Raw genomic sequence first — 26,084 nt, forward strand, 5'->3', positions numbered from 1 at the left:
CTTGGCTCTGCCAGGTAGGAGGCGGTACAGCAGAGTCTGTGGGCTCGTCACCCTTCTACCCGTGGTTTGGCGCATAGGTCCTTACACGTGTAAGCACTTGTGTAAGTGGGCACGGGCGCACACAAGCAAGCGAGCGAGTGAATGACCGAGTGAGCGAGTGAGTGAGCGAGCGAGTGAGTGAGTGAGTGACCGAGTGAGTGAGTAAGCGAGTGAATGACCGAGTGAGTGAGCGAGTGAGCGAGCGAGCGAGCGAGCGAGTGAGTAACCGAGTGAGTGAGTAAGCGAGTGAATGACTGAGTGAATGACCGAGTGAGTGAGTGACTGAGTGAGTAAGCGAGTGAAGGACCGAGTGAATGACTGAGTGAACGAGTGAGTGATTGAGTGACTAAGTGAATAAGCGAGTGAATGACCGAGTGAATGACCGAGTGAGTGAGCGAGTGAGTAAGTTAGTGAGTAAATGAGTGAGCGAGCGAGCGAGTGAGCGTGTGACCGAGTGAATGACTGAGTGAGCGAGTGAGTGAGTGAGTGAGTGAGCGAGCGAGTGAGTGACCGAGTGAGCGAGCGAGTGAGTGAATGACCGAGTGAGTGAGCGAGTGAGTGAGCGAGTGAGTGAGTGACCGAGTGAGTGACTGAGTGAATGACCGAGTGAATGACCGAGTGAATGACCGAGTGAGCGAGCGAGTGAGTAAGTGAATGCGCGAGCGAGTGAGTGTGTGACCGAGTGAATGACCGAGTGAGCGACCGAGGGAGTGAATGACCGATTAAAGACCGAGTGAGCGAGTGAGCGAGCGAGCGAGTAAATGACCGAGTGAGTGAGCGAGCGAGCGAGTGAATGACCGAGTGAATCACCGAGTGAATCACCGAGTGAGCGAGCGATTGAGCGACTGAATGACCGAGTGAGTGAGCGAGCGAGCGAGTGAGCGCGAGCGTGACTGTGTGGATAAGAAATATATTCGCAAACGAAACTCCACCGGCGTAGGGGATTCAGCCCGGCGCGCGTAAACCGTGGCACGCCCGAATGCCGTGCCTAGCGGTGAACGGAGTTATAAGCGGAACGGAATATTCCTAAAACAAGGCTTGTACGTTCACACTCCGCGTCAAACGCTTTTTTAAAAACGTCGATTGCGCCAAAGCAACTTTGCATTATTCCGATTCACCTCGCTCCCGTGACTTCTCTCGTTCTCTCGGTCTCTCTCGCCCCCCGGGGTTCCAAAAAAGAAAAAAAATCGTTCTCCCCGGCCGCTCACGAGAGGAGAAAGCGGAGGATGCGCGCGTGACCTCGCTTCATCGCCGCGTACCCCTACTGAACATCGCACGCACACACGCATGTGGCGGTGGCACGAGCGGATAACATGCGTGTGTGCGCGCGCGGGCGGGTGAGATCACACGGGATTGGCCGACAGCATCACGTGCTCCCCCTCGCCTGGCCCTGCTGGGCCACCGAGCGAGTTTCCACTAACCTCGCGAGGCCAGCAAGGAGTGCATCAACGGCCTTGGTACCCGCTCGGCTCCAGTGGGAAAACAACACGGTACCGTGCTGGCCCTGCTCCAGCTAAAGCTCGGATGTGCCAGTGGAAAAACAACTGGGTATCGTGCTGGCCTCACTCCAAATCAGATGTGCCAGTGGGAAAACAACCCTGTACCGTGCTGGCCCCACTCCAAATCAGATGTGCCAGTGGAAAAACCACCCTGTACCGTGCTGGCCCCACTCAAAATCAGATGTGCCAGTGGAAAAACAACCCTGTACCGTGCTGGCCCCACTCCAAATCAGATGTGCCAGTGGGAAAACCACCCTGTACCGTGCTGGCCCCACTCCAAATCAAATGTACCAGTGGAAACCCAGTACCTTGCTGGCCCCGCTCCAGCTCAGCTCGAATGTGCCAGTGGGAAAACAACCGGGTACCGTGCTGGCCCCGTTCCAACTCACATGGGCCAGTGGAAAAGCAACCCAGTACCGTGCCGGTCCCGCTCCATCTCAGATGTACCAATGACAAAACAACCCGGTAACGTGCTGGACCCGTTCCAACTCAGATGTGCCAGTGGAAAAACAACCCTGTACCGTGCCGGCCCCGCTCCATCTTAGATGTACCAATGGCAAAACCCGGTACAGTGCTGGCCCCGTTCCAACTCACATGTGCCAGTGGAAAAGCAACCGGGTACCGTGCCGGCCCCGCTCCGGTTCGAAACGCACGCAACGCGCCCAGCGTGAGGGAAGTGTTCCAGTCGGGGGAAAAAAAGAATTCCCCCATCCACACGGACGACCGACGCCGGCCCAACGATCGCTCTCCCACGGTCCGCTCTCCCGCCCGCTCAGTTCCATCTCAAACGAAACAGAACGACCAAAAACAACAAACAACCTACGGGGGGGGGGGGGGGGGGGGGGGGGGGGGAGCGCTCGCACGGCAAGCGAGGTCACCTCTCCGCCTCTTACAAATCCTCGTCCTCATCCTCCTCCTCATCATCGTCGTCGTCGTCGTCGTCCTCCTGTCGCCGTGGCTACCGCGACAAGACGGAGGCGGTGGCTGGGTGGTGGTGGCGGTGGGCGGGTGAGAGAGAGAGAGATGAAAGGGCAGGAGGCGGGCGGGCGGGCGGGAGCAGTTGGCGCGTCACCAGATCACGCTCGACATGCTCGTCTCGCGCGGGATCAGGGGCAGCAGGACGCTGCTGCCCCCCGCCGCGTGGCCTAGCGTCGAGCCTGCCCCCGCCCCTCCCACTCCTCCTCCTCCGCCATCATCGTCCCCCACGCCGCCGATTCCTCCACCCATCGCGGCGGCGGCGGCGGCGGCCGCCGACCGGCCGTCGTACCGCAAGCTGCCGCCCCCCTTGGCGCGGTGTCCGTTGGCGAGCGACACCGGCACGTTGCAGTACGTGTGGTGGCCGCCAAACGCCGTCAGTTCGGCGGCCGCGGTGGCGGCGGCGGCGGCGGGCGGATCGTCATCCTCGCCGCCACCCGCCGTCGAACGGCCGATACGGCCGCCCCACGAACTCGCAGCTCCCGCCGCTGACGACGCCGCCGCCGCCGCCTCCGTGCCTGCGGTAGCACGGGTTGTAGATGCTCCCGCCGCTGCCCAGGCCGCCGACGCCTCCTGGACCGCCCAAAGCTCCGGCGCGGTGGTCGTGCACGTTGGCGGGGAGCGTGGCCGACGGGTACGCGGCTACCGGATGCTGCTGCTGCTGCTGTTGTTGTTGTTGATGATGGCGCTGCTGCTGCTGCTGCTGCTGGCGGTGGCGGTGGTGCTGCTGGTGGTGGTGGTGAGAGAGCGGCCCCGGCGTGCCGGTAGCCGTGGCCGCCGCAGCCGCCGCCAGCATCACCGCCGCCTGGAACCCTCGGAGAGGCGATCCTCCTCCGCCCGCCGCCCCCGCCACCCCCACCCCCGCCGCACCTCCCACGACCCCGAGCCCCAGACCCCCGCCGCCGCCTCCGCCCTCCCCCTCGTCCAGGGCCGGGTCGACGCCGGCAAACTCCCGCTTCCTGGCGGGCATCTCGTAGCGGAGGCGCTTCCAGAAGCCGGCGTTCTCTCGCGACGGCTCCCCGCCGGGCGCCCCCCCCGGATGCCCCCCGCCGGGAGCGGCGGCACGAGGGGGCTGCTTCCAGCGCACGACGGACAGGTGACGGGCGGCGGCGCGCAGCGACTGGAGCTCGTGGTAGTTGACGAGCGAGCGGAGGTCTCCGCACTCGACGAGGACGACGCGCGTGGAGCCGTCCTCCAGGGCGCCCCGGAGCGCCGGCTCCAGCGTGAAGAGGGACCAGCTTCGGCGGACGACGAACGCCGGCGTGAGCACCAGCAGCAGTCGGCGGCTCAGCTCGAGGGCCCGGGAGATGTCCTCGATGTAGGCTTCGGGGGTGTGGGGTGTGGGGTGTAGGGTGGGGTGGGGGGGGGGTTGATTTGGGAGAGGAAAATGAGAAGATTAAGATGGAGTTGAGGTTCAGATAGCGGTGGGCAGGCCTGGTGGAGAGGCCTGTCCACTAAGCCTGTCCACTAGGCCTGTCCACTAGGCCTGTCCACTAGGCCTCTCCACTAAGCCTGTCCACTAAGCCTCTCCACTAAGCCTCTCCACTAAGCCTCTCCACTAAGCCTCTCCACTAAGCCTGTCCACTAAGCCTGTCCACTAAGCCTCTCCACTAGGCCTCTCCACTAGGCCTCTCCACTAGGCCTCTCCACTAGGCCTCTCCACTAAGCCTGTCCACTAAGCCTGTCCACTAGGCCTCTCCACTAGGCCTCTCCACTAAGCCTCTCCACTAAGCCTCTCCACTAAGCCTGTCCACTAAGCCTCTCCAATAGGCCTGTCCACTAAGCCTGTCCACTAGGCCTCTCCACTAAGCCTGTCCACTAGGCCTGTCCACTAGGCCTGTCCACTAGGCCTGTCCACTAAGCCTGTCCACTAGGCCTCTCCACTAAGCCTGTCCACTAAGCCTCTCCACTAAGCCTCTCCACTAAGCCTCTCCACTAAGCCTGTCCACTAGGCCTGTCCACTAAGCCTGTCCACTAGGCCTTTCCACTAAGCCTGTCCACTAAGCCTGTCCACTAGGCTTGTCCACTAGGCCTCTCCACTAGGCCTGTCCACTAAGCCTCTCCACTAGGCCTGTCCACTCAGCCTCTCCACTAAGCCTGTCCACTAGGCCTGTCCACTAAGACTGTCCACTAGGCCTGTCCACTAGGCCTCTCCACTAGGCCTGTCCACTAAGACTGTCCACTAAGCCTGTCCACTAGGCTTGTCCACTAGGCCTCTCCACTAGGCCTGTCCACTAAGCCTCTCCACTAGGCCTGTCCACTCAGCCTCTCCACTAAGCCTGTCCACTAGGCCTGTCCACTAAGACTGTCCACTAGGCCTGTCCACTAGGCCTCTCCACTAGGCCTGTCCACTAAGACTGTCCACTAGGCCTGTCCACTAGGCCTCTCCACTAGGCCTGTCCACTAAGACTGTCCACTAGGCCTGTCCACTAAGACTGTCCACTAGGCCTGTCCACTAGGCCTCTCCACTAGACCTGTCCACTAAGACTGTCCACTAGGCCTGTCCACTAAGACTGTCCACTAGGCCTGTCCACTAGGCCTGTCCACCAAGACTGTCCACTAGGCCTCTCCACTAAGACTGTCCACTAAGCCTGTCCACTAGGCCTCTCCACTAGGCCTGTCCACTAAGACTGTCCACTAGGCCTGTCCACTAGGCCTCTCCACTAAGCCTGTCCACTAAGCCTGTCCACTAGGCCTGTCCACTAGGCCTGTCCACTAAGCCTGTCCACTAGGCCTGTCCACTAGGCCTGTCCATTAAGCCTCTCCACTAGGCCTGTCCACTAGGCCTCTCCACTAGGCCTCTCCACTAAGACTGTCCACTAGGCCTGTCCACTAAGACTGTCCACTAGGCCTGTCCACTAGGCCTCTCCACTAGGCCTGTCCACTAAGACTGTCCACTAGGCCTGTCCACTAAGACTGTCCACTAGGCCTGTCCACTAGGCCTCTCCACTAGACCTGTCCACTAAGACTGTCCACTAGGCCTGTCAACTAAGACTGTCCACTAGGCCTGTCCACTAGGCCTGTCCACCAAGACTGTCCACTAGGCCTCTCCACTAAGACTGTCCACTAAGCCTGTCCACTAGGCCTCTCCACTAGGCCTGTCCACTAAGACTGTCCACTAGGCCTGTCCACTAGGCCTCTCCACTAAGCCTGTCCACTAAGCCTGTCCACTAGGCCTCTCCACTAGGCCCGTCCACTAAGCCTGTCCACTAAGCCTGTCCACCAAGACTGTCCGCTAGGCCTGTCCACTAGGCCTGTCCACTAAGCCTCTCCACTAAGCCTGTCCACTAGGCCTCTCCACTAGGCCTGTCCACTAGGCCTGTCCACTAAGCCTGTCCACTAGGCCTCTCCACTAGGCCTGTCCACTAAGACTGTCCACTAGGCCTGTCCACTAGGCCTCTCCACTAAGCCTGTCCACTAAGCCTGTCCACTAGGCCTCTCCACTAGGCCTGTCCACTAGGCCTCTCCACTATGCCCGTCCACTAAGCCTGTCCACTAAGCCTGTCCACCAAGACTGTCCGCTAGGCCTGTCCACTAGGCCTGTCCACTAAGCCTCTCCACTAAGCCTGTCCACTAGGCCTCTCCACTAGGCCTGTCCACTAGGCCTGTCCACTAGGCCTGTCCACTAGGCCTCTCCACTAGGCCTGTCCACTAGGCCTCTCCACTAGGCCTGTCCACTAAGCCTGTCCACTAGGCCTGTCCACTAGGCCTGTCCACTAGGCCTGTCCACTAGGCCTGTCCACTAGGCCTGTCCACTAGGCCTGTCCACTAGGCCTCTCCACTAGGCCTGTCCACTAGGCCTGTCCACTAGGCCTCTCCACTAGGCCTGTCCACTAAGCCTGTCCACTAGGCCTGTCCACCAAGACTGTCCGCTAGGCCTCTCCACTAGGCCTGTCCACTAAGCCTGTCCACTAGGCCTCTCCACTAGGCCTGTCCACTAAGCCTGTCCACTAGGCCTGTCCACTAGGCCTGTCCACTAGGCCTGTCCGCTAGGCCTCTCCACTAGGCCTGTCCACTAAGCCTGTCCACTAGGCCTCTCCACTAGGCCTGTCCACCAAGACTGTCCGCTAGGCCTGTCCACTAGGCCTCTCCACTAGGCCTGTCCACTAGGCCTGTCCACCAAGACTGTCCGCTAGGCCTCTCCACTAGGCCTGTCCACTAAGCCTGTCCACTAGGCCTCTCCACTAGGCCTGTCCACTAAGCCTGTCCACTAGGCCTGTCCACTAGGCCTGTCCACTAGGCCTGTCCGCTAGGCCTCTCCACTAGGCCTGTCCACTAAGCCTGTCCACTAGGCCTCTCCACTAGGCCTGTCCACCAAGACTGTCCGCTAGGCCTGTCCACTAGGCCTCTCCACTAGGCCTGTCCACTAGGCCTGTCCACCAGGCCTGTCCACTAGGCCTGTCCACCAGGCCTGGTGGACACCAGGCCTCTCCACCCTCCACCAGTCTCTGGCTGCGGGTCTCTGGCTGTGTATCTCTGTCTGTATGTCTCCGCGTGTCTCTGTGTGTCTCTGTGTGTGTGTCTCTGTGTGTCTCTAGCTGTGTGTCTGTGTGTCTCTGTGTGTGTCTCTGTGTGTCTCTGCGTGTCTCTGTCTCTGTGTGTGTCTGCGGGTCTCTGCGTATCTCTGCGTGTCTGTGTGTCTCTGTGTGTCTCTGTGTGTCTCTGTGTGTCTCTGTGTGTCTCTGCCTGTCTCAGTGTGTCACCTCTGCGTGTCTCTGTGTGTCTCTGCGTGCCTCTGTGTGTCTTTGTGTCCCTGTGTGTCTCTGTCTATGTGTCTCTGCGTGTCTCTGCGTGTCTCTGCGTGTCTCTAGCTGTGTGTCTCTGCGTGTCTCTGTGTGTCTCTGCGTGTCTCTAGCTGCGTGTCTCTGTGTGTCTCTGCGTGTCTCAGCGTGTCTCCGCGTGTCTCTAGCTGTGTGTCTCTGCGTGTCTCTGCGTGTCTCTGTGTGTCTCTGCGTGTCTCAGCGTGTCTCCGCGTGTCTCTAGCTGTGTGTCTCTAGCTGTGTGTCTCTGCATGTCTCTGTGTGTCTCTGTGGGTCTCTACGTGTCTCTGTGTGTCTCTGTCTGTGTGTCTCTGTGTGTCTCTGCGTGTCTCTGTGTCCCTCTGCGTGTTTATGGGTGTCTCTGCATGTCTCTGCGTGTCTCTGTGTGTCTCTGCGTGTCTCTGTGTCTGTGTTTGTCTCTGTGTGTCTCTGTGTGTCTCTGTGTCTGTATGTCTCTGTGTGTGTCTCTGTGTGTCTCTGCGTGTCTCTGTGTGTCTCTGTGTGTCTCTAACTGTGTGGCTATACGTGTGCCCTGGATGTATGCAGGGACACGTGCCGAATGCTAATGGGATATGTCACAGACTCGTAGCGCCTCTCACTCACACACGCACGCAAACACACACGCGCACACACACACACTCACGCACACACTCATGCACACACACACGCACACACACACACTCACGCACACACTCATGCACACACACACGCACACACTCACACGCACGCAAACACACACACGCACACACACACACGCACGCACACACATGCACACACACGCACGCACACACTCACACACGCACACGCACACACTCACGCACACACTCACGCACACGCACGCACACACTCACACACGCACACACACACTCACGCAAACACACTCACACACACGCACGCACACACTCACACACGCACACACACGCGCACACACACACACTCATGCACACACACACGCACACACTCACACGCACGCACACACTCACGCAAACACACGCACACACACACATGCACACACACGCACGCACACACTCACACACGCACACGCACACACTCACACACACACTCACGCACACACACGCATTCACGCACACGCACACACACGTGCACACACACACTCACGCAGACACACACACTCACGCACACACACGCGCGCAAACACACACACGCACACACTCACACACGCACAGACTCACGCAGACACACACACGCACACACTCACACACGCACACACACACGCGCAAACACACACGCACGCACTCACGCACACACTCACGCACTCACGCACACACGCGCACACACACGCACACTCACGCACACACACGCACGCACACACACGCACACACACGCATGCACTCACGCACACACTCACGCACACACACACACACCCACGCAAACACACACACACGCACACATGCACAAGCGCGCACCCACGCGCACACACAAACACGCGTACACACGTACATGCACTCGCACACCCACACACATTCACACATTGAATGCTCCGCCTAATATGCGCAAAATAAAGTGCCTTGTGTGTGCGTCTGCATGAGTGCGTGTGTGTGCGCGCTTGTGCATGTGTGCGTGTGTGTGTGCATGTGTGCGTGCGTGTGTGTCAGTTTAACACGTAGGCTTTCGCGACCAATATTGTTCATAATCAACAATTTTTGGGTTTAGATCGCGTTATTTATAAATGTGTCGTAACCCTCCACCACCCGACACGGCCAATCAGTAAAAAAAGGTGTCACGTTGACAAAAGACAAATAGTTCACTGCTTTAGCCCACCGGCGTGTTGAAGCGTGAAACCACAACATTTACAATTTGAGTAGTACGACGTTTCGCTGGTAATTGCATCCAGCATCATCGGGCAATTCGCCAGAATGGTGAGGCTCTGCTGTGTCTCCCGTTCTTATATAGAGCAGCAACAGGGTGACGTCATCATTAACTCATTAACTCATCAGGTGCAAAGATTTGAGGGGGGGGGGTTATTGTAATTATATACTTGATTAGTAATAAGGCTATTGTTACGATGCGAGTTGTAGATTAGTAATCATTTGGAATGTGTTCTATTGTGATTATGCTACATTAATAATCAGTTAGTGCTTGTTTCCCTTATAAGGAATTGTAATGCATCTTATTTAATAATACGCTAAAACAGTGTCAGATGATGAAAGTCTAGTGAGAGAGATTAAACATGTTAAAGAAGCACTAAGACAGAATGGCTACAATAATGCTCAAATTAACAGAGCACTAAATGCCAAATCACGATCGCAAAGCAACACTGCTGAAAGCGATCAGATTATTAAAACAATAAAAATACCATTTATCTCAGGAGTAACTGACAAATTAGCCCGTGTTTTGCAAAAGCAAAACATTACAGTAAGATTTGGTACAGTACACAAAATTCAACAATTAGTAACGTGCACTAAAGACGAATTACCTAAATTATCAACAGAAGGTGTATATCGGATTAATTGTGTATGTGGCAGATGCTATATTGGACAGACAGGGCGTAACGTTAGTGTAAGACTAAAAGAACACCAGAGAAATATTAAACTATCGCAAACACAACTGTCGGCAGTGGCAGAACATGCTTGTCAACAGGGACACTCAATTGATTTTGACAACGTTGAAGTGTTGTGTAAAACTAGTTGCTACTGGCAAAGACTAATTAGAGAATCCATTGAGATTGAGAGAAACAGAAATAACTTTAATCGCTCAGACAGCTACAGGCTTAGTGCGGCCTGGAAGCGTATTATTAAATAAGATGCATTACAATTCCTTATAAGGGAAACAAGCACTAACTGATTATTAATGTAGCATAATCACAATAGAACACATTCCAAATGATTACTAATCTACAACTCGCATCGTAACAATAGCCTTATTACTAATCAAGTATATAATTACAATAACCCCCCCCCCCTCAAATCTTTGCACCTGATGAGTTAATGAGTTAATGATGACGTCACCCTGTTGCTGCTCTATATAAGAACGGGAGACACAGCAGAGCCTCACCATTCTGGCGAATTGCCCGATGATGCTGGATGCAATTACCAGCGAAACGTCGTACTACTCAAATTGTAAATGTTGTGGTTTCACGCTTCAACACGCCGGTGGGCTAAAGCAGTGAACTATTTGTCTTTTGTCAACGTGACACTTTTTTTTTTACTGATTGGCCGTGTCGGGTGGTGGAGGGTTACGACACATTTATAAATAACGCGATCTAAACCCAAAAATTGTTGATTTGTGCGTGTGTGTGTGTGTGCATGTGTGCGTGCGTGTGTGTGCGCGTGTGTGTGTGTTTGCGTGCGTGTGTGTGCACGTGTGTGCGTGCGTGTGTGTGTTTGCGTGTGTGTTTGCGTGTGTGCGTGTGTGTGTGCGTGTGTGTGTGCATGCGTGTGTGCGCACTTGTGCGTGTGTGTGTGTGTGTGCGTGTGCGCGCTTGTGCGTGTGTGCGTGTGTGTGTGCGCGCTTGTGCATGTGTGCGTGTGTGTGTGCATGTATGCGTGCGTGTGTGTGCGCGTGTGTGTGTGTTTGCGTGCGTGTGTGTGCGCGTGTGTGCGTGCGTGTGTGTGTTTGCGTGTGTGTTTGCGTGTGTGTGTGTGTGCATGCGTGTGTGTGCGCACTTGTGCATGTGTGTGTGTGTGCGTGTGTGTGCGCGCTTGTGCGTGTGTGCGTGTGTGTGTGCGTGTACGTGTGTGTGTGTACGTGTGTGTGTGTGTGTACGTGTGTGTGTGTGTGTACGTGTGTGTGTGTGTACGTGTGTGTGTGTGTGTACGTGTGTGTGTGTGTGTATTTGTGTGTATGTGTACGTTTGCGTGTGTGTGTGCATGTGTGTGTACATGTATCCATGCGTGTGTGCGTGTGTGTGCGTGTGTATGTGTGTGGGTACGTGTGCGTACGTGTGTGTGTGTGTGCGTGCGTGTGTATTGTCATCTGTAAGATGCGCCTGCTATTTTTTCACTTCGGTGGTGGGTGTACACCCAGGACCCAATTCAAACCCACAGTGGCCTGGTCTCAGCTGATGGAAGTTGCAAGCGAGAATTTCATCATCGCTTGCGGCTGGCATCGTCCCCCACTCCTCCCGATGTCGAGGGTAAATGGGCGAGGTTTAGGACTGTGGCTCATGAAGCTGCAATGGCTGCTTTGGGTACATAGTCCAGACCTCCTCAGAGACCCTGGCTGACAGGGGAGGTGTTCAGGCTGGCTGAGAAAAAGCGACAGGCCCACTCTCATAGGCTACAGCATCCCACATCAGAGAATGAGGAGGCTTACCGCAGCCTTCGCTCGGAGGTTCGGAGAGCCGTGAGGCGCTGCAAGGATGGGTGGTGGTCGCGGGTTGCTGAGGAGATGGAGTCTGCCTCAGTGGCCCGCGATCACAAATCGCTCTTTAAAACCATCAAAAAAGAAACCTGCAGCGCCACACCTATTACCATCATTCGGGGAAAGAACGGTGATCCAATCTCCGACCCCCAGGAACAGGTTTGCAGATTTACCGAGCAATTCTGTGAGGTCCTGGGTGAGAGGAAATCCCTCACCCTGGAAAACAATGTGGGACAAAGTGGGGATGCCCCTGTTGAGGCTGCGGTGCCTCAAATATTGGACGAAGAAGTCACCCTCTGTGAGTGGCTGGCTGAGGTGCCATCTGTTGATGTACTGAAGGTGATCCAGAGCCTGAGACCAGGAAAGGCACCGGGCAGAGATGATCTCCCAAGCGAAATGCTGAGGGAGGGTGGCGTTTGTGCACAGACTGCCCTATATGACATCATAACAACAGTCTGGACCACTGGACGGGTTCCACAGGATTGAAAGGATGCCCTGGTGGTCCCCCTCTTTAAGAAGGGGGACCGCACAGACTGTAACAACTACAGGGGCATCTCACTCCTCAGTGTGCTGGGAAAGGTCCTGGCAAGGATTATTCAACATCGCCTTGCCAGGCACGCTGAGGAGAGGCTTGCGGAGCCCCAAGGTGGGTTCAGGAAAGGGCGGTCCTGCACAGATGCCATATTTTCTGTCTGTCTGCTACAGCAGATGTGTAGGGAATTCCAACAAGACCTACATCTCTGCTTTATTGACCTGGTAAAGGCCTATGATACCATCAGTAGGCCTGGGCTCTGAGTTGTTCTTCGTGCTTTCGGAGTCCCTGACCCACTGCTCATGATCATTAAGGACCTTCATGATGGTGAGAGGGCCCGGGTAAAACTGCGTGACCGGGAGTCGGAGCCATTCCCTGTACACTTTGGGGTGCGACAGGCATGTCCTCTGGCTCCCACATTATTTCGACCACGTAGTTCGAGAATCCTTCGATGGCTGTACCGGAGGAATTTCCATCTGGTACAGATACAATGCGAGGATGATCGATGCCCGGTTGCACTCAACGGATGGCTCCCTATTGCTCAACCACGTTATGTATGCCGATGATCTTGTAGTTGCTGCTCACTCAGAGTAGGAGTTGGAGGCGCGTGCAAGTTGGCACATTAGGGGGCACAGGTGGTGCATCAGCCGCTCATCTCGGTCATCTCATTCAGTCGACCCGTGGCACCTGCTGGGTCTGCCCCGTGACCTCCTGCCAGCGGGCGTTCGACACTTCACGTGGCAGCCTCAAGGTGCACCTGGGAGCGGTGGTACAGCGATTAGCGCTACGCTGCGCTATGAACCTGGCGACCCGGGTTCGATTCCCGCTCACGGCCAACATCAGTGACGATTATCTGAACCGGTTCCGGGCCACCCCTAGGTCGACTCAGCCTCAAATGAGTACCTGGTGCGATGTGTAAACACCGCCACTGGGGAGACAAAGGCGGCCGGGAGTGGTGTTGGCCACCCACCCCCTCGTGTGCCGTGCCGGCCTTCATAGGTGCTCGCTAACAGCAGTTGCCCCTACAGTCTGTTAAGGCTACACGGGGGATCTTTGTCTTTGTGTGTGCGTGTTTGTGTGTGTGCATGCGCGTGCGTGTGTGTGCGTGTGTGGGGGTGTATGTGTGCGTGCGTGTGTGTGTGCGTGCGTGTGTGCGTGCGTGCGTGTGTGCGTGTGTTTGTGTGTGTGCATGCACGTGCGTGTGTGTGTGTGTGCGTGTGTGTGTGTGTGCGTGTGTGTGTGTGTGTGTGCGCGTGTGCGTGTGTGTGTGTGCGTGTGTGTGTGCGTGTGTGTGCGCGTGTGTGCGTGCGTGTGCGTGTGTGTGTGTTTATCATCTCGAGTGTGCCCTCAAAAGTTCGGTTCAATTTGGCGAATACATTAAAACACCCGGCACACAAGACAAATTACTTAACAATGACGGAGAGAGAGAGGGGGGGGGGCGAGAGAGAGAGCCACTGAGCCATTCATCACTCGCATGAGCCACGGAAGAGAGAGAGCCACAGACCCATTCCTGGCTCGCGTGAGCTACAGTAGAGAGAGCCACTGAGCCATTCATCACTCGCCTGAGCCACGGAAGAGAGAGAGAGTCACAGTGCCATTCCTGGCTCGCGTGAGCCACAAGAAAGGGAGAGCCACAGACTCATCCCTGGCTCGTGTGAGCCACAGGAGAGAGAGAGAGCCACGGAGCCATTCCTGGCTCGCGTGAGCCACAGGAGAGAGAGCCACAGACTCATCCCTGGCTCGCGTGAGCCACAGGAGAGAGAGCCACAGACTCATCCCTGGCTCGCGTGAGCCACGCAAGGGAGAGAGAGCCACAGACCCATTCCTGGCTCGCATGAGCCACAGGAGAGAGAGCCACAGACTCATCCCTGGCTCGCGTGAGCCACAGGAGAGAGAGCCACAGACTCATCCCTGGCTCGCGTGAGCCACGCAAGGGAGAGAGAGCCACAGACCCATTCCTGGCTCGCATGAGCCACAGGAGAGAGACACAGACTCATCCCTGGCTCGCGTGAGCCACAGGAGAGAGAGCCACAGACTCATCCATGTCTCGTGTGAGCCACGCAAGGGAGAGAGAGCCACAGACTCATGATCCCTGGCTCGCGTGAGCAATGGATGGGGTCCCCGTGGCTCTCCCTGGCTCGCGTGACCCACTGGGCCACCGCGCGTTCAAAAATACATGAGAAGGGATTTTTGTTTTGTTGTGTTAAAAAAAATGGTTTTCACTTTTTGATCGGCACAGCTTCCTGAATTATTAAAATTATAGCACCCCCCCCCCCACCCAGTGTCTCCACCCCTCTCTCTCTTTCTCTTTGTGGGTTCACGATGGCCGTGTCGGAGACACTGAGAGGCTGGGTTCGAGCCCTGGGTTTGGGTGTCTCTCTCTCTCTTTGTGGGTTCACGATGACCGTGTCGGAGACACTGAGAGGCTGGGTTCGAGCCCTGGGTTTGGGTGTCTCTCTCTCTCTTTGTGGGTTCACGATGACCGTGTCGGAGACACTGAGAGGCTGGGTTCGAGCCCTGGGTTTGGGTGTCTCTCTCTCTCTTTGTGGGTTCACGATGGCCGTGTCGGAGACACTGAGATGCTGGGTTCGAGCCCTGGGTTTGGGTGTCTCTCTCTCTCTTTGTGGGTTCACGATGACCGTGTCGGAGACACTGAGAGGCTGGGTTCGAGCCCTGGGTCTGGGTGGCTCTGTCTCTCTTTGTGGGTTCACAATGGCCGTGTCGGAGACACTGAGAGGCTGGGTTCGAGCCCTGGGTCTGGGTGTCTCTGTCTCTCTTTGTGGGTTCACGATGGCCGTGTCGGAGACACTGAGAGGCTGGGTTCGAGCCCTGGGTTTGGGTGTCTCTCTCTCTCTTTGTGGGTTCACGATGACCGTGTCGGAGACACTGAGAGGCTGGGTTCGAGCCCTGGGTCTGGGTGTCTCTGTCTCTCTTTGTGGGTTCACAATGGCCGTGTCGGAGACACTGAGAGGCTGGGTTCGAGCCCTGGGTCTGGGTGTCTCTGTCTCTCTTTGTGGGTTCACGATGGCCGTGTCGGAGACACTGAGAGGCTGGGTTCGAGCCCTGGGTCTGGGTGTCTCTGTCTCTCTTTGTGGGTTCACGATGGCCGTGTCGGAGACACTGAGAGGCTGGGTTCGAGCCCTGGGTCTGGGTGCTTCTCTCTCTCTCTTTGTGGGGTTCACGATGGTCTGGGTTAGAACCCAGGAGTTGTTGTTGTTGTGGTGATCGAGTGGTGATCCAGTGAGCGAGAGAGTGGTGTGCGAGTGAGAGAGTAGTGAGTGGTTGGTGAGTTAGTGGGTGAGCGAGTGGGTGAGTGAGTGGGTGAGTGGGTGGGTGATGAGTGAGTGGGTGGGTGAGTAAGTAAGTGAGTGAGTGAATGAGCGAGTGGGTGAGTGAGTGAGTGATTGAGTGAGTGAGTGGGTAAGTGAGTGAGTGAGTGGGTGAGTGAGTGAGTGGGTGAGTGAGTGGGTGAGTGGTGAGCGAGTGAGTGGGTGAGTGAGTGAGTGAGTGGGTGAGTGAGTGAGTGAGTGGGTGAGTGAGTGGGTGAGTGGTAAGTGAGTGAGTGAGTGGGTAAGTGAGTGGGTGAGTGAGTGGGTGAGTGGTAAGTGAGTGAGTGAGTGGTGAGTGAGTGAGTGAGTAGGTGCGTGAGTGGGTGAGTGAGTGGGTGAGTTGGTAAGTGAGTGAGTGAGTGGTGACTGAGTGAGTGGGTGAGTGAGTGAGTGAGTGGGTGAGTGGGTGAGTGAGTGAGTGGGTTAGTGAGTGAGTGGGTGAGTGGGTGAGTGAGTGAGTGAGTGAGTGAGTGAGTGGGTGAGTGAGTGAGTGAGTGAGTGGGTGAGTGAGTGAGTGAGTGGGTGAGTGGGTGAGTGAGTGGGTGAGTGGGTGAGTGAGTGAGTGAGTGGTGAGTGAGTGAGTGGGTGAGTGAGTGAGTGAGTGGGTGAGTGAGTGAGTGAGTGAGTGAGTGAGTGAGTGAGTGAGTGAGTGGTGAGTGAGTGAGTTAGTGAGTGGGTGAGTGAGTGAGTGAGTGGGTGAGTGAGTGAGTGAGTGGGTAAGTGAGTGAGTGAGTGGGTGAGTGAGTGAGTGGGTGCGTGAGTGAGTGAGTGGGTGAGTGAGTGGGTGAGTGAGTGAGTGAGTGAGTGGGTGAGTGAGTGGTGAGTGAGTGAGTGAGTGGGTGAGTGAGTGAGTGAGTGAGTGGGTGAGTGAGTGAGTGAGCGGTGAGCGTTACTATTGGCTGGGATGAGGTCCCGGTCAGGAATGAAGAGGCGGTAACCATAGTGACGCTCCAGCACGTCGGGTAGCAGCTCCAGGACGAGGTCGTCATGGCAACCGTCTCCGCTCCACGATGCCGGCTCGGAGCGCGTGTAGGACACAAAGGCGTCGTACTCCTTGTTGTCTACACAGACACACACAGACACACACAGTGAGACACACAGACACACAGACACACACAGACACAGACAGTGAGACAAAGAGACACACAGACACACACAGACACACAGACACACAGACAGACACAGTGAGACACACAGACAGTGAGACAGACACACAGACAGACAGACACACAGACAGACACACAGACAGACACACAGACAGTGAGACAGACACACAGACATACAGACACACAGACAGACACACAGACAGTGAGACAGACATCAAGACACACAGACACACAGCCACACAGAGAGACAGACAGACACACAGACAGACACACAGACAGACACAGACACAGACAGTGAGACAGAGAGACAGACAAACACAGACAGTGAGACAGACAAACACTGACAGTGAGACAGACAGAACACAGGCACAAAGACCCACACACGCAGACAGACGCAGACAGAGACAGTGAGACAGAGGCAGACAGACAGACACACATAGACACAGAAACAGAGCGATACACAAAGACAGACAACATAGACACACAGACGCGGACAAAGACACAAACAAAGACACAGAGACACAGACAAAGACACAGAGACACAGACAGAGACACAGACACACAATCGCAGACACAGACAAAGACACATAAACAGACATACACAGACAGAGGCAGAGACACACACAGAGACAGTCAAAGATGCAGACGCACAGAAACAGAGAAATATACAGACACACACGGACAGAGACACACAGACACACACAGAGACACAGAGACAGACACAGAGACACAGAGAGAGACAGAGACATAGACAGAGAGACACACACAGACACACACGGACAGAGAGATATAGAGAAATAGACAGAGACTTACAGAGACACAGACACACAGAGGCACACACAGAGAGACACACACAGACACACACGGACAGAGACACACAGAGAGACACAACCAGCGCCAGGCTCTGTGACTGCAGGGGCAAGTGCTGTCAGTAGCGAGTAGCAGCAGCACCTACACACTTACAAAGAAGCCCCGTGTAGCCTCTAACAGGCTGTAGGGGCAAGTGCTGCTAGCGAGCAGCACCTATGAAGGCTCCCGGCGCTGTGGCTACACGAGGGGGTGGGTGGCCAGCACCACGCCCGGCCGCCTTTGTCTCTCCTCCAGTGGCGATGTTTTCACCGCACTATCTACACCCACCAACACCCACCCACACACACCCACACACGCCCACCCACACCCACCAACCTACACCCACACCCACCAACCTACACCCATCAAACGACCCACACCCACCCACCCACACCCACCCACCCCCACCCACACCCACCCACCCACACCCCCACCCACACTCACCCACACACACCCACCCACTCCCACCCACCAACCCACCCACACGCTGCACACGAGTCGTAAGCCAAGGGGAAAGCGACCGCTGAGCAGTCAATCTTCAGTGCGTGGAGGGGAGAGGGGGTGAGGGATGAGGGGTGAAGGGGTGAAGGGTGAGGGGTGAGGGGGTGAGGGGTGAGGGGGCGAGGGAGTGAGGGGTGAAGGGGTGAGGGGTGAGGGGGCGAGGGAGTGAGGGGTGAGGGGTGAAGGTGTGAGGGGTGAGGGGTGAGGAGCGAGGGGGTGAGGGGGCGATGGGGCAAGGGGGTGAAGGGTGAGGGGGTGAGGGGTGAGGGGGTGAGGGGCGAGGGGGTGAGGGGTGAGGGGTGAGGGGGTGAGGGGTGAGGGGTGAGGGTGTGAGGGGGTGAGGGGGTGAGGGGGTGAGGGGTGAGGGGTGAGGGGGGAGGGGTGAGGGGGTGAGGGGTGAGGGGTGAGGGGGGTGAGGGTGTGAGGGGGGTGAGGGGGTGAGGTGCGACACGCGGGGGGAGTGAACTACCAAGGGTGGAGTCACGCCGTGATCCGCTAACCCCTTCACGCGGAGCGCGATGGCCGACGAACCAGAACATTTTTAAATGAATAATCGATTTTTTGTTTGTTATTGATAAATCATTGGCCCAGGGTGCAAGAGGCACCCAGCACTGGCTGAGCATATGATTGATCAGGAGTTTTACAGCTTCCCACACCTCACCGCCATGTTCCCGAGTAGAGGACTGTCCACCCCTCATGGTGGCAGGAGCCAGAGCCGGTCCACCGGACCTCCTGAATACCACAAAGATCCACTGCAGGCTGACTCCCCTGTCATTACCTCCCGTGGCCACTAGTCCACTCGCACTGCAGGCTGACTCCCCTGTCATTACCTCCCGTGGCCACCAGTCCACTCGCACTACAGGCTGACTCCCCTGTCATTACCTCCCGTGGCCACTAGTCCACTCGCACTGCAGGCTGACTCCCCTGTCATTACCTCCCGTGGCCACCAGTCCACTCACACTGCAGGCTGACTCCCCTGTCATTACCTCCCGTGGCCACTAGTCCACTCACACTGCAGGCTGACTCCCCTGTCATTACCTCCCGTGACCACTAGTCCACTCACACTGCAGGCTGACTCCCCTGTCATTACCTCCCATGACCACTAGTCCACTCGCACTGCAGGCTGACTCCCCTGTCATTACCTCCCGTGGCCACCAGTCCACTCGCACTGCAGGCTGACTCCCCTGTCATTACCTCCCGTGACCACCAGTCCACTCACACTGCAGGCTGACTCCCCTGTCATTACCTCCCGTGGCCACCAGTCCACTCACACTGCAGGCTGACTCCCCTGTCATTACCTCCCGTGGCCACTAGTCCACTCACACTGCAGGCTGACTCCCCTGTCATTACCTCCCGTGGCCACTAGTCCACTCACACTGCAGGCTGACTCCCCTGTCATTACCTCCCGTGGCCACCAGTCCACTCACAATGCAGGCTGACTCCCCTGTCATTACCTCCCGTGGCCACTAGTCCACTCACACTGCAGGCTGACTCCCCTGTCAATACCTCCCATGACCACTAGTCCACTCGTACTGCAGGCTGACTCCCCTGTCATTACCTCCCGTGGCCACTAGTCCACTCGCACTGCAGGCTGACTCCCCTGTCATTACCTCCCATGACCACTAGTCCACTCGTACTGCAGGCTGACTCCCCTGTCATTACCTCCCGTGGCCACTAGTCCACTCGCACTGCAGGCTGACTCCCCTGTCATTACCTCCCGTGGCCACCAGTCCACTCACAATGCAGGCTGACTCCCCTGTCATTACCTCCCGTGGCCACTAGTCCACTCACACTGCAGGCTGACTCCCCTGTCAATACCTCCCATGACCACTAGTCCACTCGTACTGCAGGCTGACTCCCCTGTCATTACCTCCCGTGGCCACTAGTCCACTCGCACTGCAGGCTGACTCCCCTGTCATTACCTCCCATGACCACTAGTCCACTCGTACTGCAGGCTGACTCCCCTGTCATTACCTCCCGTGGCCACTAGTCCACTCGCACTGCAGGCTGACTCCCCTGTCATTACCTCCCGTGGCCACCAGTCCACTCGCACTGCAGGCTGACTCCCCTGTTTTTACAACTGTATTGAAGGTGGAGGGGTTACCAGCCCATCACACCCATTCAGAGGCCTATTGGCCGCTGTGGTGACTACAAGCAAATTGGCCCTCCCCCCATGACATTGCTGGCATTTCACCACAGCGTTACCGTCTGGCACCACCACCACTATCACACTTACCACTAAGTACCACAACCACCACTTTCTACAACCACCACTACTACTACTACCACAACCACTCCCACCAATACCACCACAACCACTACCACAACCACCACTACCAATACTACATCCACCACCACCACTATTACCACTACTACCACAACTTTCACCACCACTTCTACCACCACCACTACAACTACCGCTGCCACCACTATTACTACTACCACTACAACCACAACTACCTCTACTACCACCACCACAACCACTACAGCTACCACCACAACCACTACCACCACAAAAACCACCACTGCAACCACCACCACCACAACTACAATCTCCCCTAAACGAGACGCTCAATTTATAGGGAATTATAAAAAAAACATCTTTAATTGCAGATTGCTTTCCAAACCACTCTAGCGATACTTAGGGCATGCTAAAATCTATCCGGCAGAATGATTAATTGCCGGCTTAAAGGGTCCAGTTAATATTTAATTATTCAGTCTATAGCCAAGTTAATCTCCACTATATGGATTCACATTCAGAATGTGTATTTATATAGGACTAGAAAGAGAAGGTGGGGGAGAAAGGTGGAGGAGGAGAGAGAATGAGGAGGGTGATGATGAGAAAAAGAGGGACGCAAACTCCATATATACAGCAGCAGGCATCGTCAGGGTCGGGATCGAACCCACGACCTCCTGTATACCAGGCGAGGTAGTCAACTTCTCGGTGCCACCGTGATGATGATGATAAAAAGAGAGACGCAAACTCCATATATACAGCAGCAGGCATCGTCAGGGTCGGGATTGAACCCACGACCTCCTGCACACCAGGCGAGGTAGTTAACATCTCCTAGCCACCGTGATGATGATGATGGGAGAGAGACGCATACCTACAATATACAGCAGCAGGCATCGTCAGGGTCGGTATCGAACCCACGACATCCTGTATACCAGGCGAGGTAGTCAACATCTCTGAGCCACCGTGATGATGATGAGAGAGAGAGACACGCAAACTCCAAATATACAGCAGCAGGCATTGTCAGGGTCGGTATCGAACCCACGACTTCCTGTACACCAGGCGAGGTAGTCAACATCTCCGAGCCACCGTGATGATGATGAGAGAGAGACACGCAAACTCCAAATATCAGCAGCAGGCATCGTCAGGGTCAGTATCGAAGCCACGACCTCCTGTACACCAGGCGAGGTAGTCAACATCTCCTAGCCACCGTGATGATGATGATGATGGGAAAGAGACGCATACTTCCAATATACAGCAGCAGGCATCGTCAGGGTCGGTATCGAACCCACGACCTCCTGCGTACCGGGCGAGGTAGTCAACATCTCCTAGCCACCGTGGTGATGATGATGATGAGAGAGACACAGACTCCAAATATACAGCAGCAGCAGGCATCGTCAGGGTCGGGATCGAACCCACGACCTCCAGTGTACCAGGCGAGGTAGTCAACATCTCCTAGTCACCGAGGCGTCTGACGGTCTCGCGTGTGCGTTCAAGTTCAAAGTTCATGTATTAGGTAGAGCCCTGTGAGCCATTCGGCTCTTAGATCGGGTGCAACCGCAACAAACAAAAAACAAAAACAACAAACATCTTAAAGTGAATATGTGACTAAGTGCAAACAGAAAATCCAAGAAAAGACAGCAAGACATTGCAGAAAAAGCACCGTAACACCAACACTGTGTGCAAAAATCCCAGTGGGATGCAAGTCAAACAACAACCACAAGACAACTTAGATTAAGGCCATCAGTCTGACTCTGTACTCCAACAAACAAACATGGCCAAACCAAAAAACTTTTCGAAAATCACCTAAATAAAGCCATAAAAGCAATGAAACAGTGATCATAGGAACTGTGACCGAATTTTCACAATAAACTAACAACATGCACCACCAAAACCCTGCAGCCATAGCTGGCTGCATGATTCACTCCACAACAGCAGGAGTGTAGTGGTGATAACTACTCACGGTTCGCGAACGGATCGTAAACAAGGTTTTCCCGCTATGAGGCATCTTTTACCAGTGGCAAAATATGGTAGTAGGTTTTTATCCTTTTAAACTGGTACAAAAACTGACACCTTTATACAAGCCATCATGTTTGCAACAACCACAACACAAGTAGGCGTCATGTTTGCATTTTGACTGCTTGTGTTGTGGTTATTGCAAACATGATGCCTTTGTATAAAGGTGTCAGTTTTTGTACCAGTTGAAAGGGTAAAAACCTACTACTGTATTTTGCCACTGGTAAAAGAGGTCTCATAGTGTAAATGCTTACCCCGAGCTCTCAATACTCTGATAGTGCGCTGTCTTTGAGTTGTACGCCTTCTGGCGTCATCTGGTCCAACACCAATGGGGACTAGGCTCTAAAGAAAGCCGTCTCGGGTGTGGACCAATCAACTTCAAGGACAGTGCATATCATTATCATCAGAGTTGCTTCTTTTTGTTTGCATTTTGACTGCTTGTGTTGTGGTTATTGCAAACACGATGCCTTGTATAAAGGTGTCAGTTTTGTACCAGTTTAAAAGGGTAAAAACCTACTACTAAGGTTTTCCCGCTCAATCAAACGGTCAGGGTCAAATGGGGTGAGGTAGGATCCAAACGCCAGATTGGGAAGGACCAATCGGAGGGTCCCACAAGGTGGCCGCCGGGGATTGGACAACCCGGCCACGAACCGGTATAAAAGCCAGAGCGCTGAGAGCTCTGGAGGAGTTCTGCTACACGAAGACCCAAGTCGGCCAAATACATCTAGGAGCCTGGACCAAGCCCTCCAGCCCTTGTCAGGGCTCGGGCTGAGAGTAACCAGAGGTCGGGGAGAGATCCCTTAGGTCCAGCCAGAGGACGCTGGGAGAGCAGGGAGATTAGAGAGCCTGCAAGGTCCGGAGGCTTGTACCTTCTGAGGGTAAAAGGTGAGGGGACCGTATACCCCCTTTGTGTGATAGGGACTGTGTGTCCAGCACCACGCCCGGCCGCCTTTGTCTCTCCCCCAGCTGTTAGCGCTACGCTTTGCGCAACTAACTCGGCGACCCGAGTTGGATTCCCGCTCACGGCCAACACCAGTGACGATTATCTGAACTGGTCCCGGGCCTCCCCTAGGTCGACTCAGCCTTAAACGAGTACCTGGTGCGGTGTGTGGTAAACATCGCCACTGGGGAGACAAAGGCGGTCGGGCGTGGTGGTGCTGGCCACCCACCCCCGCGTGTACCGTTGCGGCCTTCATAGGTGCTACTCGCTAACAGCACTTGCCCCTACAGTCTGTTGAGGCTATACGGGGATCAAATAAATTAAGACAATACACAGTGTGTAGCATAGAGAAGTTTAGAAGTTAAATTTGGAGCTTTCGTGACTGCAGGAATGACTCTTTGGTTCTTTCGGTAAAGTCACGTAGAAGGGAAGTAATAAAATAATACAAATAAAACATTATGTTTTATTTGTATTATTTTCTTTTTAAAAAACATAATAAAACATTATGTTTTATTTTTATTATTTTCTTTTTTAAAACATAATAAAACATTATGTTTTATTATTATTATTTTATTACTTCCCTTCTACGTGACTTTACCGAAAGAACCAAGAAGAAGAAAATAATAAAAAATAAAACATGTTTTATTTTAATTATTTTATTACTTCCCTTCTACGTGACTTTACCGAAAGAACCAAAGAGTACGTTTTAGAAGTCAGTCCTTTACAACACTACAGGAGGATCACTATCAGAGCTTGCGACCGCGTGCAACTCACCGCCTCTAGCTTCGTCGAAGCCAAAGTGAGTCCTGTACCAGAGCACCACGTCAATCTTGTAGCAGCGGGTAGAGGCAGAGCGAGGTGCACAGCAGCAGCAGGATCATGCTCAGACCCAGGATGAGCTGCAGCACGTAAGCCGGCTCTGTCACACACACGCACACACGCAGCGCGTGGGTGGGTGGGTGGGTTGGTGGGTTGGTGGGTGGGTTAGTGGGTGGGTGGGTGAGAGGGTGGGTGGGTTGGTGAGTGGGTAATTTGGCGGGTGAGTGAGTGAGTGGGTGGGTGGGTGAGAGGGTGGGTGGGTTGGTGAGTGGGTAATTTGGCGGGTGAGTGGGTGAGTGAGTGGGTGAGTGGGTGAGAGGGTGGGTGGGTTGGTGAGTGGGTGGGTGGGTGGGTGAGTGAGTGGGTGGGTGGGTGGGTGGGTTAGTGGGTGGGGTGGGTTGGTGAGAGGGTGGGTGGGTGGGTGAGTGAGTGAGTGGGTGGGTGGCTTGGTGAGTGGGTGGGTGGGTGGGTGGGTGGGTGAGTGGGTGGGTGAGTGGGTGGGTGGGTGAGTGAGTGGGTGGGTGGGTGAGTGGGTGAGTGAGTGGGTGAGTGAGTGGGTGGATGGGAGGGTGAGAGGGTGGGTGGGTGGGTGGGTGAGAGGGTGGGTGGGTGGGTTGGTGAATGGGTGAGTGGGTGGGTGGGTGAGTGGGTGGGTGGGTGAGTGGGTGCGTGGGTGGGTTAGTGGGTGGGTAGGTGGGTGAGTGGTGAGTGCGTGGGTGGGTTGGTGAGTAGGTGGGCGGGTGGGTTGGTGAGTCGGTGAGTGGGTGGGTTGGTGGGTGGGTTGGTGAGTGGGTGAGTTGACGGGTGGGTGAGTGAGTGAGTGGGTGGGTGGGTGAGTGAGTAGGTGGGTGGGTAAGTGAGTGGGTGAGTGGGTGGGTGAGTGAGTGGGGTGAGGTTGACGGGTGGGTGAGTGAGTGGGTGGGTGGGTGAGTGGGTGAGTGAGTGGGTGAGTGAGTAGGTGGGTGGGTAAGTGAGTGGGTGGGTGAGTGAGTGAGTGGGTGGGTGGGTGGGTGGGTGGGTAAGTGAGTGGGTGAGTGGGTGAGTGGGTGGGTGAGTGAGTGGGTGAGTTGACGGGTGGGTGAGTGAGTGGGTGGGTGGGTGAGTGGGTGAGTGAGTAGGTGGGTGGGTAAGTGAGTGGGTGAGTGGGTGGGTGAGTGAGTGGGTGAGTTGACGGGTGGGTGAGTGAGTGGGTGGGTGGGTGAGTGGGTGAGTGAGTAGGTGGGTGAGTGAGTGGGTGGGTGAGTAGGTGGGTGGGTAAGTGAGTGGGGTGAGTGGGTGGGTGAGTGAGTGGGTGAGTTGACGGGTGGGTGAGTGAGTGGGTGGGTGGGTGAGTGGGTGAGTGAGTAGGTGGGTGAGTGAGCTGGGTGGGTGAGTGGGTGAGTTGACGGGTGGGTGAGTGAGTGGGTGGGTGGGTGAGTGGGTGAGTGAGTAGGTGGGTGGGTAAGTGAGTGGGTGAGTGGGTGGGTGAGTGAGTGGGTGAGTGGGTGGGTGAGTGAGTGAGTGGGTGGGTGGGTGAGTGATCACGCTTACTCACAGGCTGAGCTGCAGCATGTAGGCTGGCTCTCCTAAAACGAACCCTACAACTAACCACTAACCACTAACCCCTAACCACTAACCACTAATCCCTAACCACTAACCACTAACCCCTAACCCCTAACCCTACCAGGCTGGCCCGGAACCAGGCTGGCCACCACGCCCCACCCACAGGTACCAATACACTCCCACAAGTCCCAACAGGTACCCACAGGTACCCACAGGAACCTACAGGAACCCACAGGACCCCACAGACACCCACAGGAACCCTACATGAACCCACAGGAACCCACAGAAACCCACAGGAACCTACAGGGACCCACAGAAACCCACAGGAACCTACAGGAACCCACAGGAACCTACAGGAACCCACAGGAACCCACAGGACCCTACAGGAACCTACAGGGACCCACAGACACCCACAGACACCCACAGGAACCTACAGGAACCCACAGGAACCCACAGGATCCTACAGGGACCCACCTTCGAGCTGCAGCTGCAGGGTGCCCGCCCTGCGCCCCCACGTTGTTCTCCACCACGCAGGTGAAGTTGACGAGGTCGTCCTCGCGCACCTCGTCGAAGCGCAGAGACAGCGACACCCTCTTCTCGCCCAGGTGCTCGTGCAGCACC

At 55.6% G+C, this 26,084-nt stretch overlaps 1 protein-coding gene across 1 annotated transcript; it reads right to left on the reverse strand.

Moving 5' to 3' along the window:
- Window positions 1–2,606: 2,606 nt before the first annotated feature.
- On the reverse strand, window positions 2,607–26,084 carry LOC144741730 (interleukin-1 receptor accessory protein-like 1; the record flags this gene model as incomplete). Its single annotated transcript, XM_078624233.1, is given in 7 exon segments — window positions 2,607–3,031; window positions 3,276–3,836; window positions 16,351–16,518; window positions 23,877–23,943; window positions 23,945–24,021; window positions 25,663–25,682; window positions 25,938–26,084. Coding segments are annotated over 7 exon segments (1,465 nt in total), but the record flags the coding sequence as incomplete, so codon positions are not given.

The sequence above is a fragment of the Lampetra planeri genome, unplaced genomic scaffold (assembly GCF_965212315.1).
Source record: "Lampetra planeri unplaced genomic scaffold, kcLamPlan1.2.h2 scaffold_681, whole genome shotgun sequence".
In the NCBI taxonomy this organism is placed as follows: Eukaryota; Metazoa; Chordata; class Hyperoartia; order Petromyzontiformes; family Petromyzontidae; genus Lampetra; species Lampetra planeri.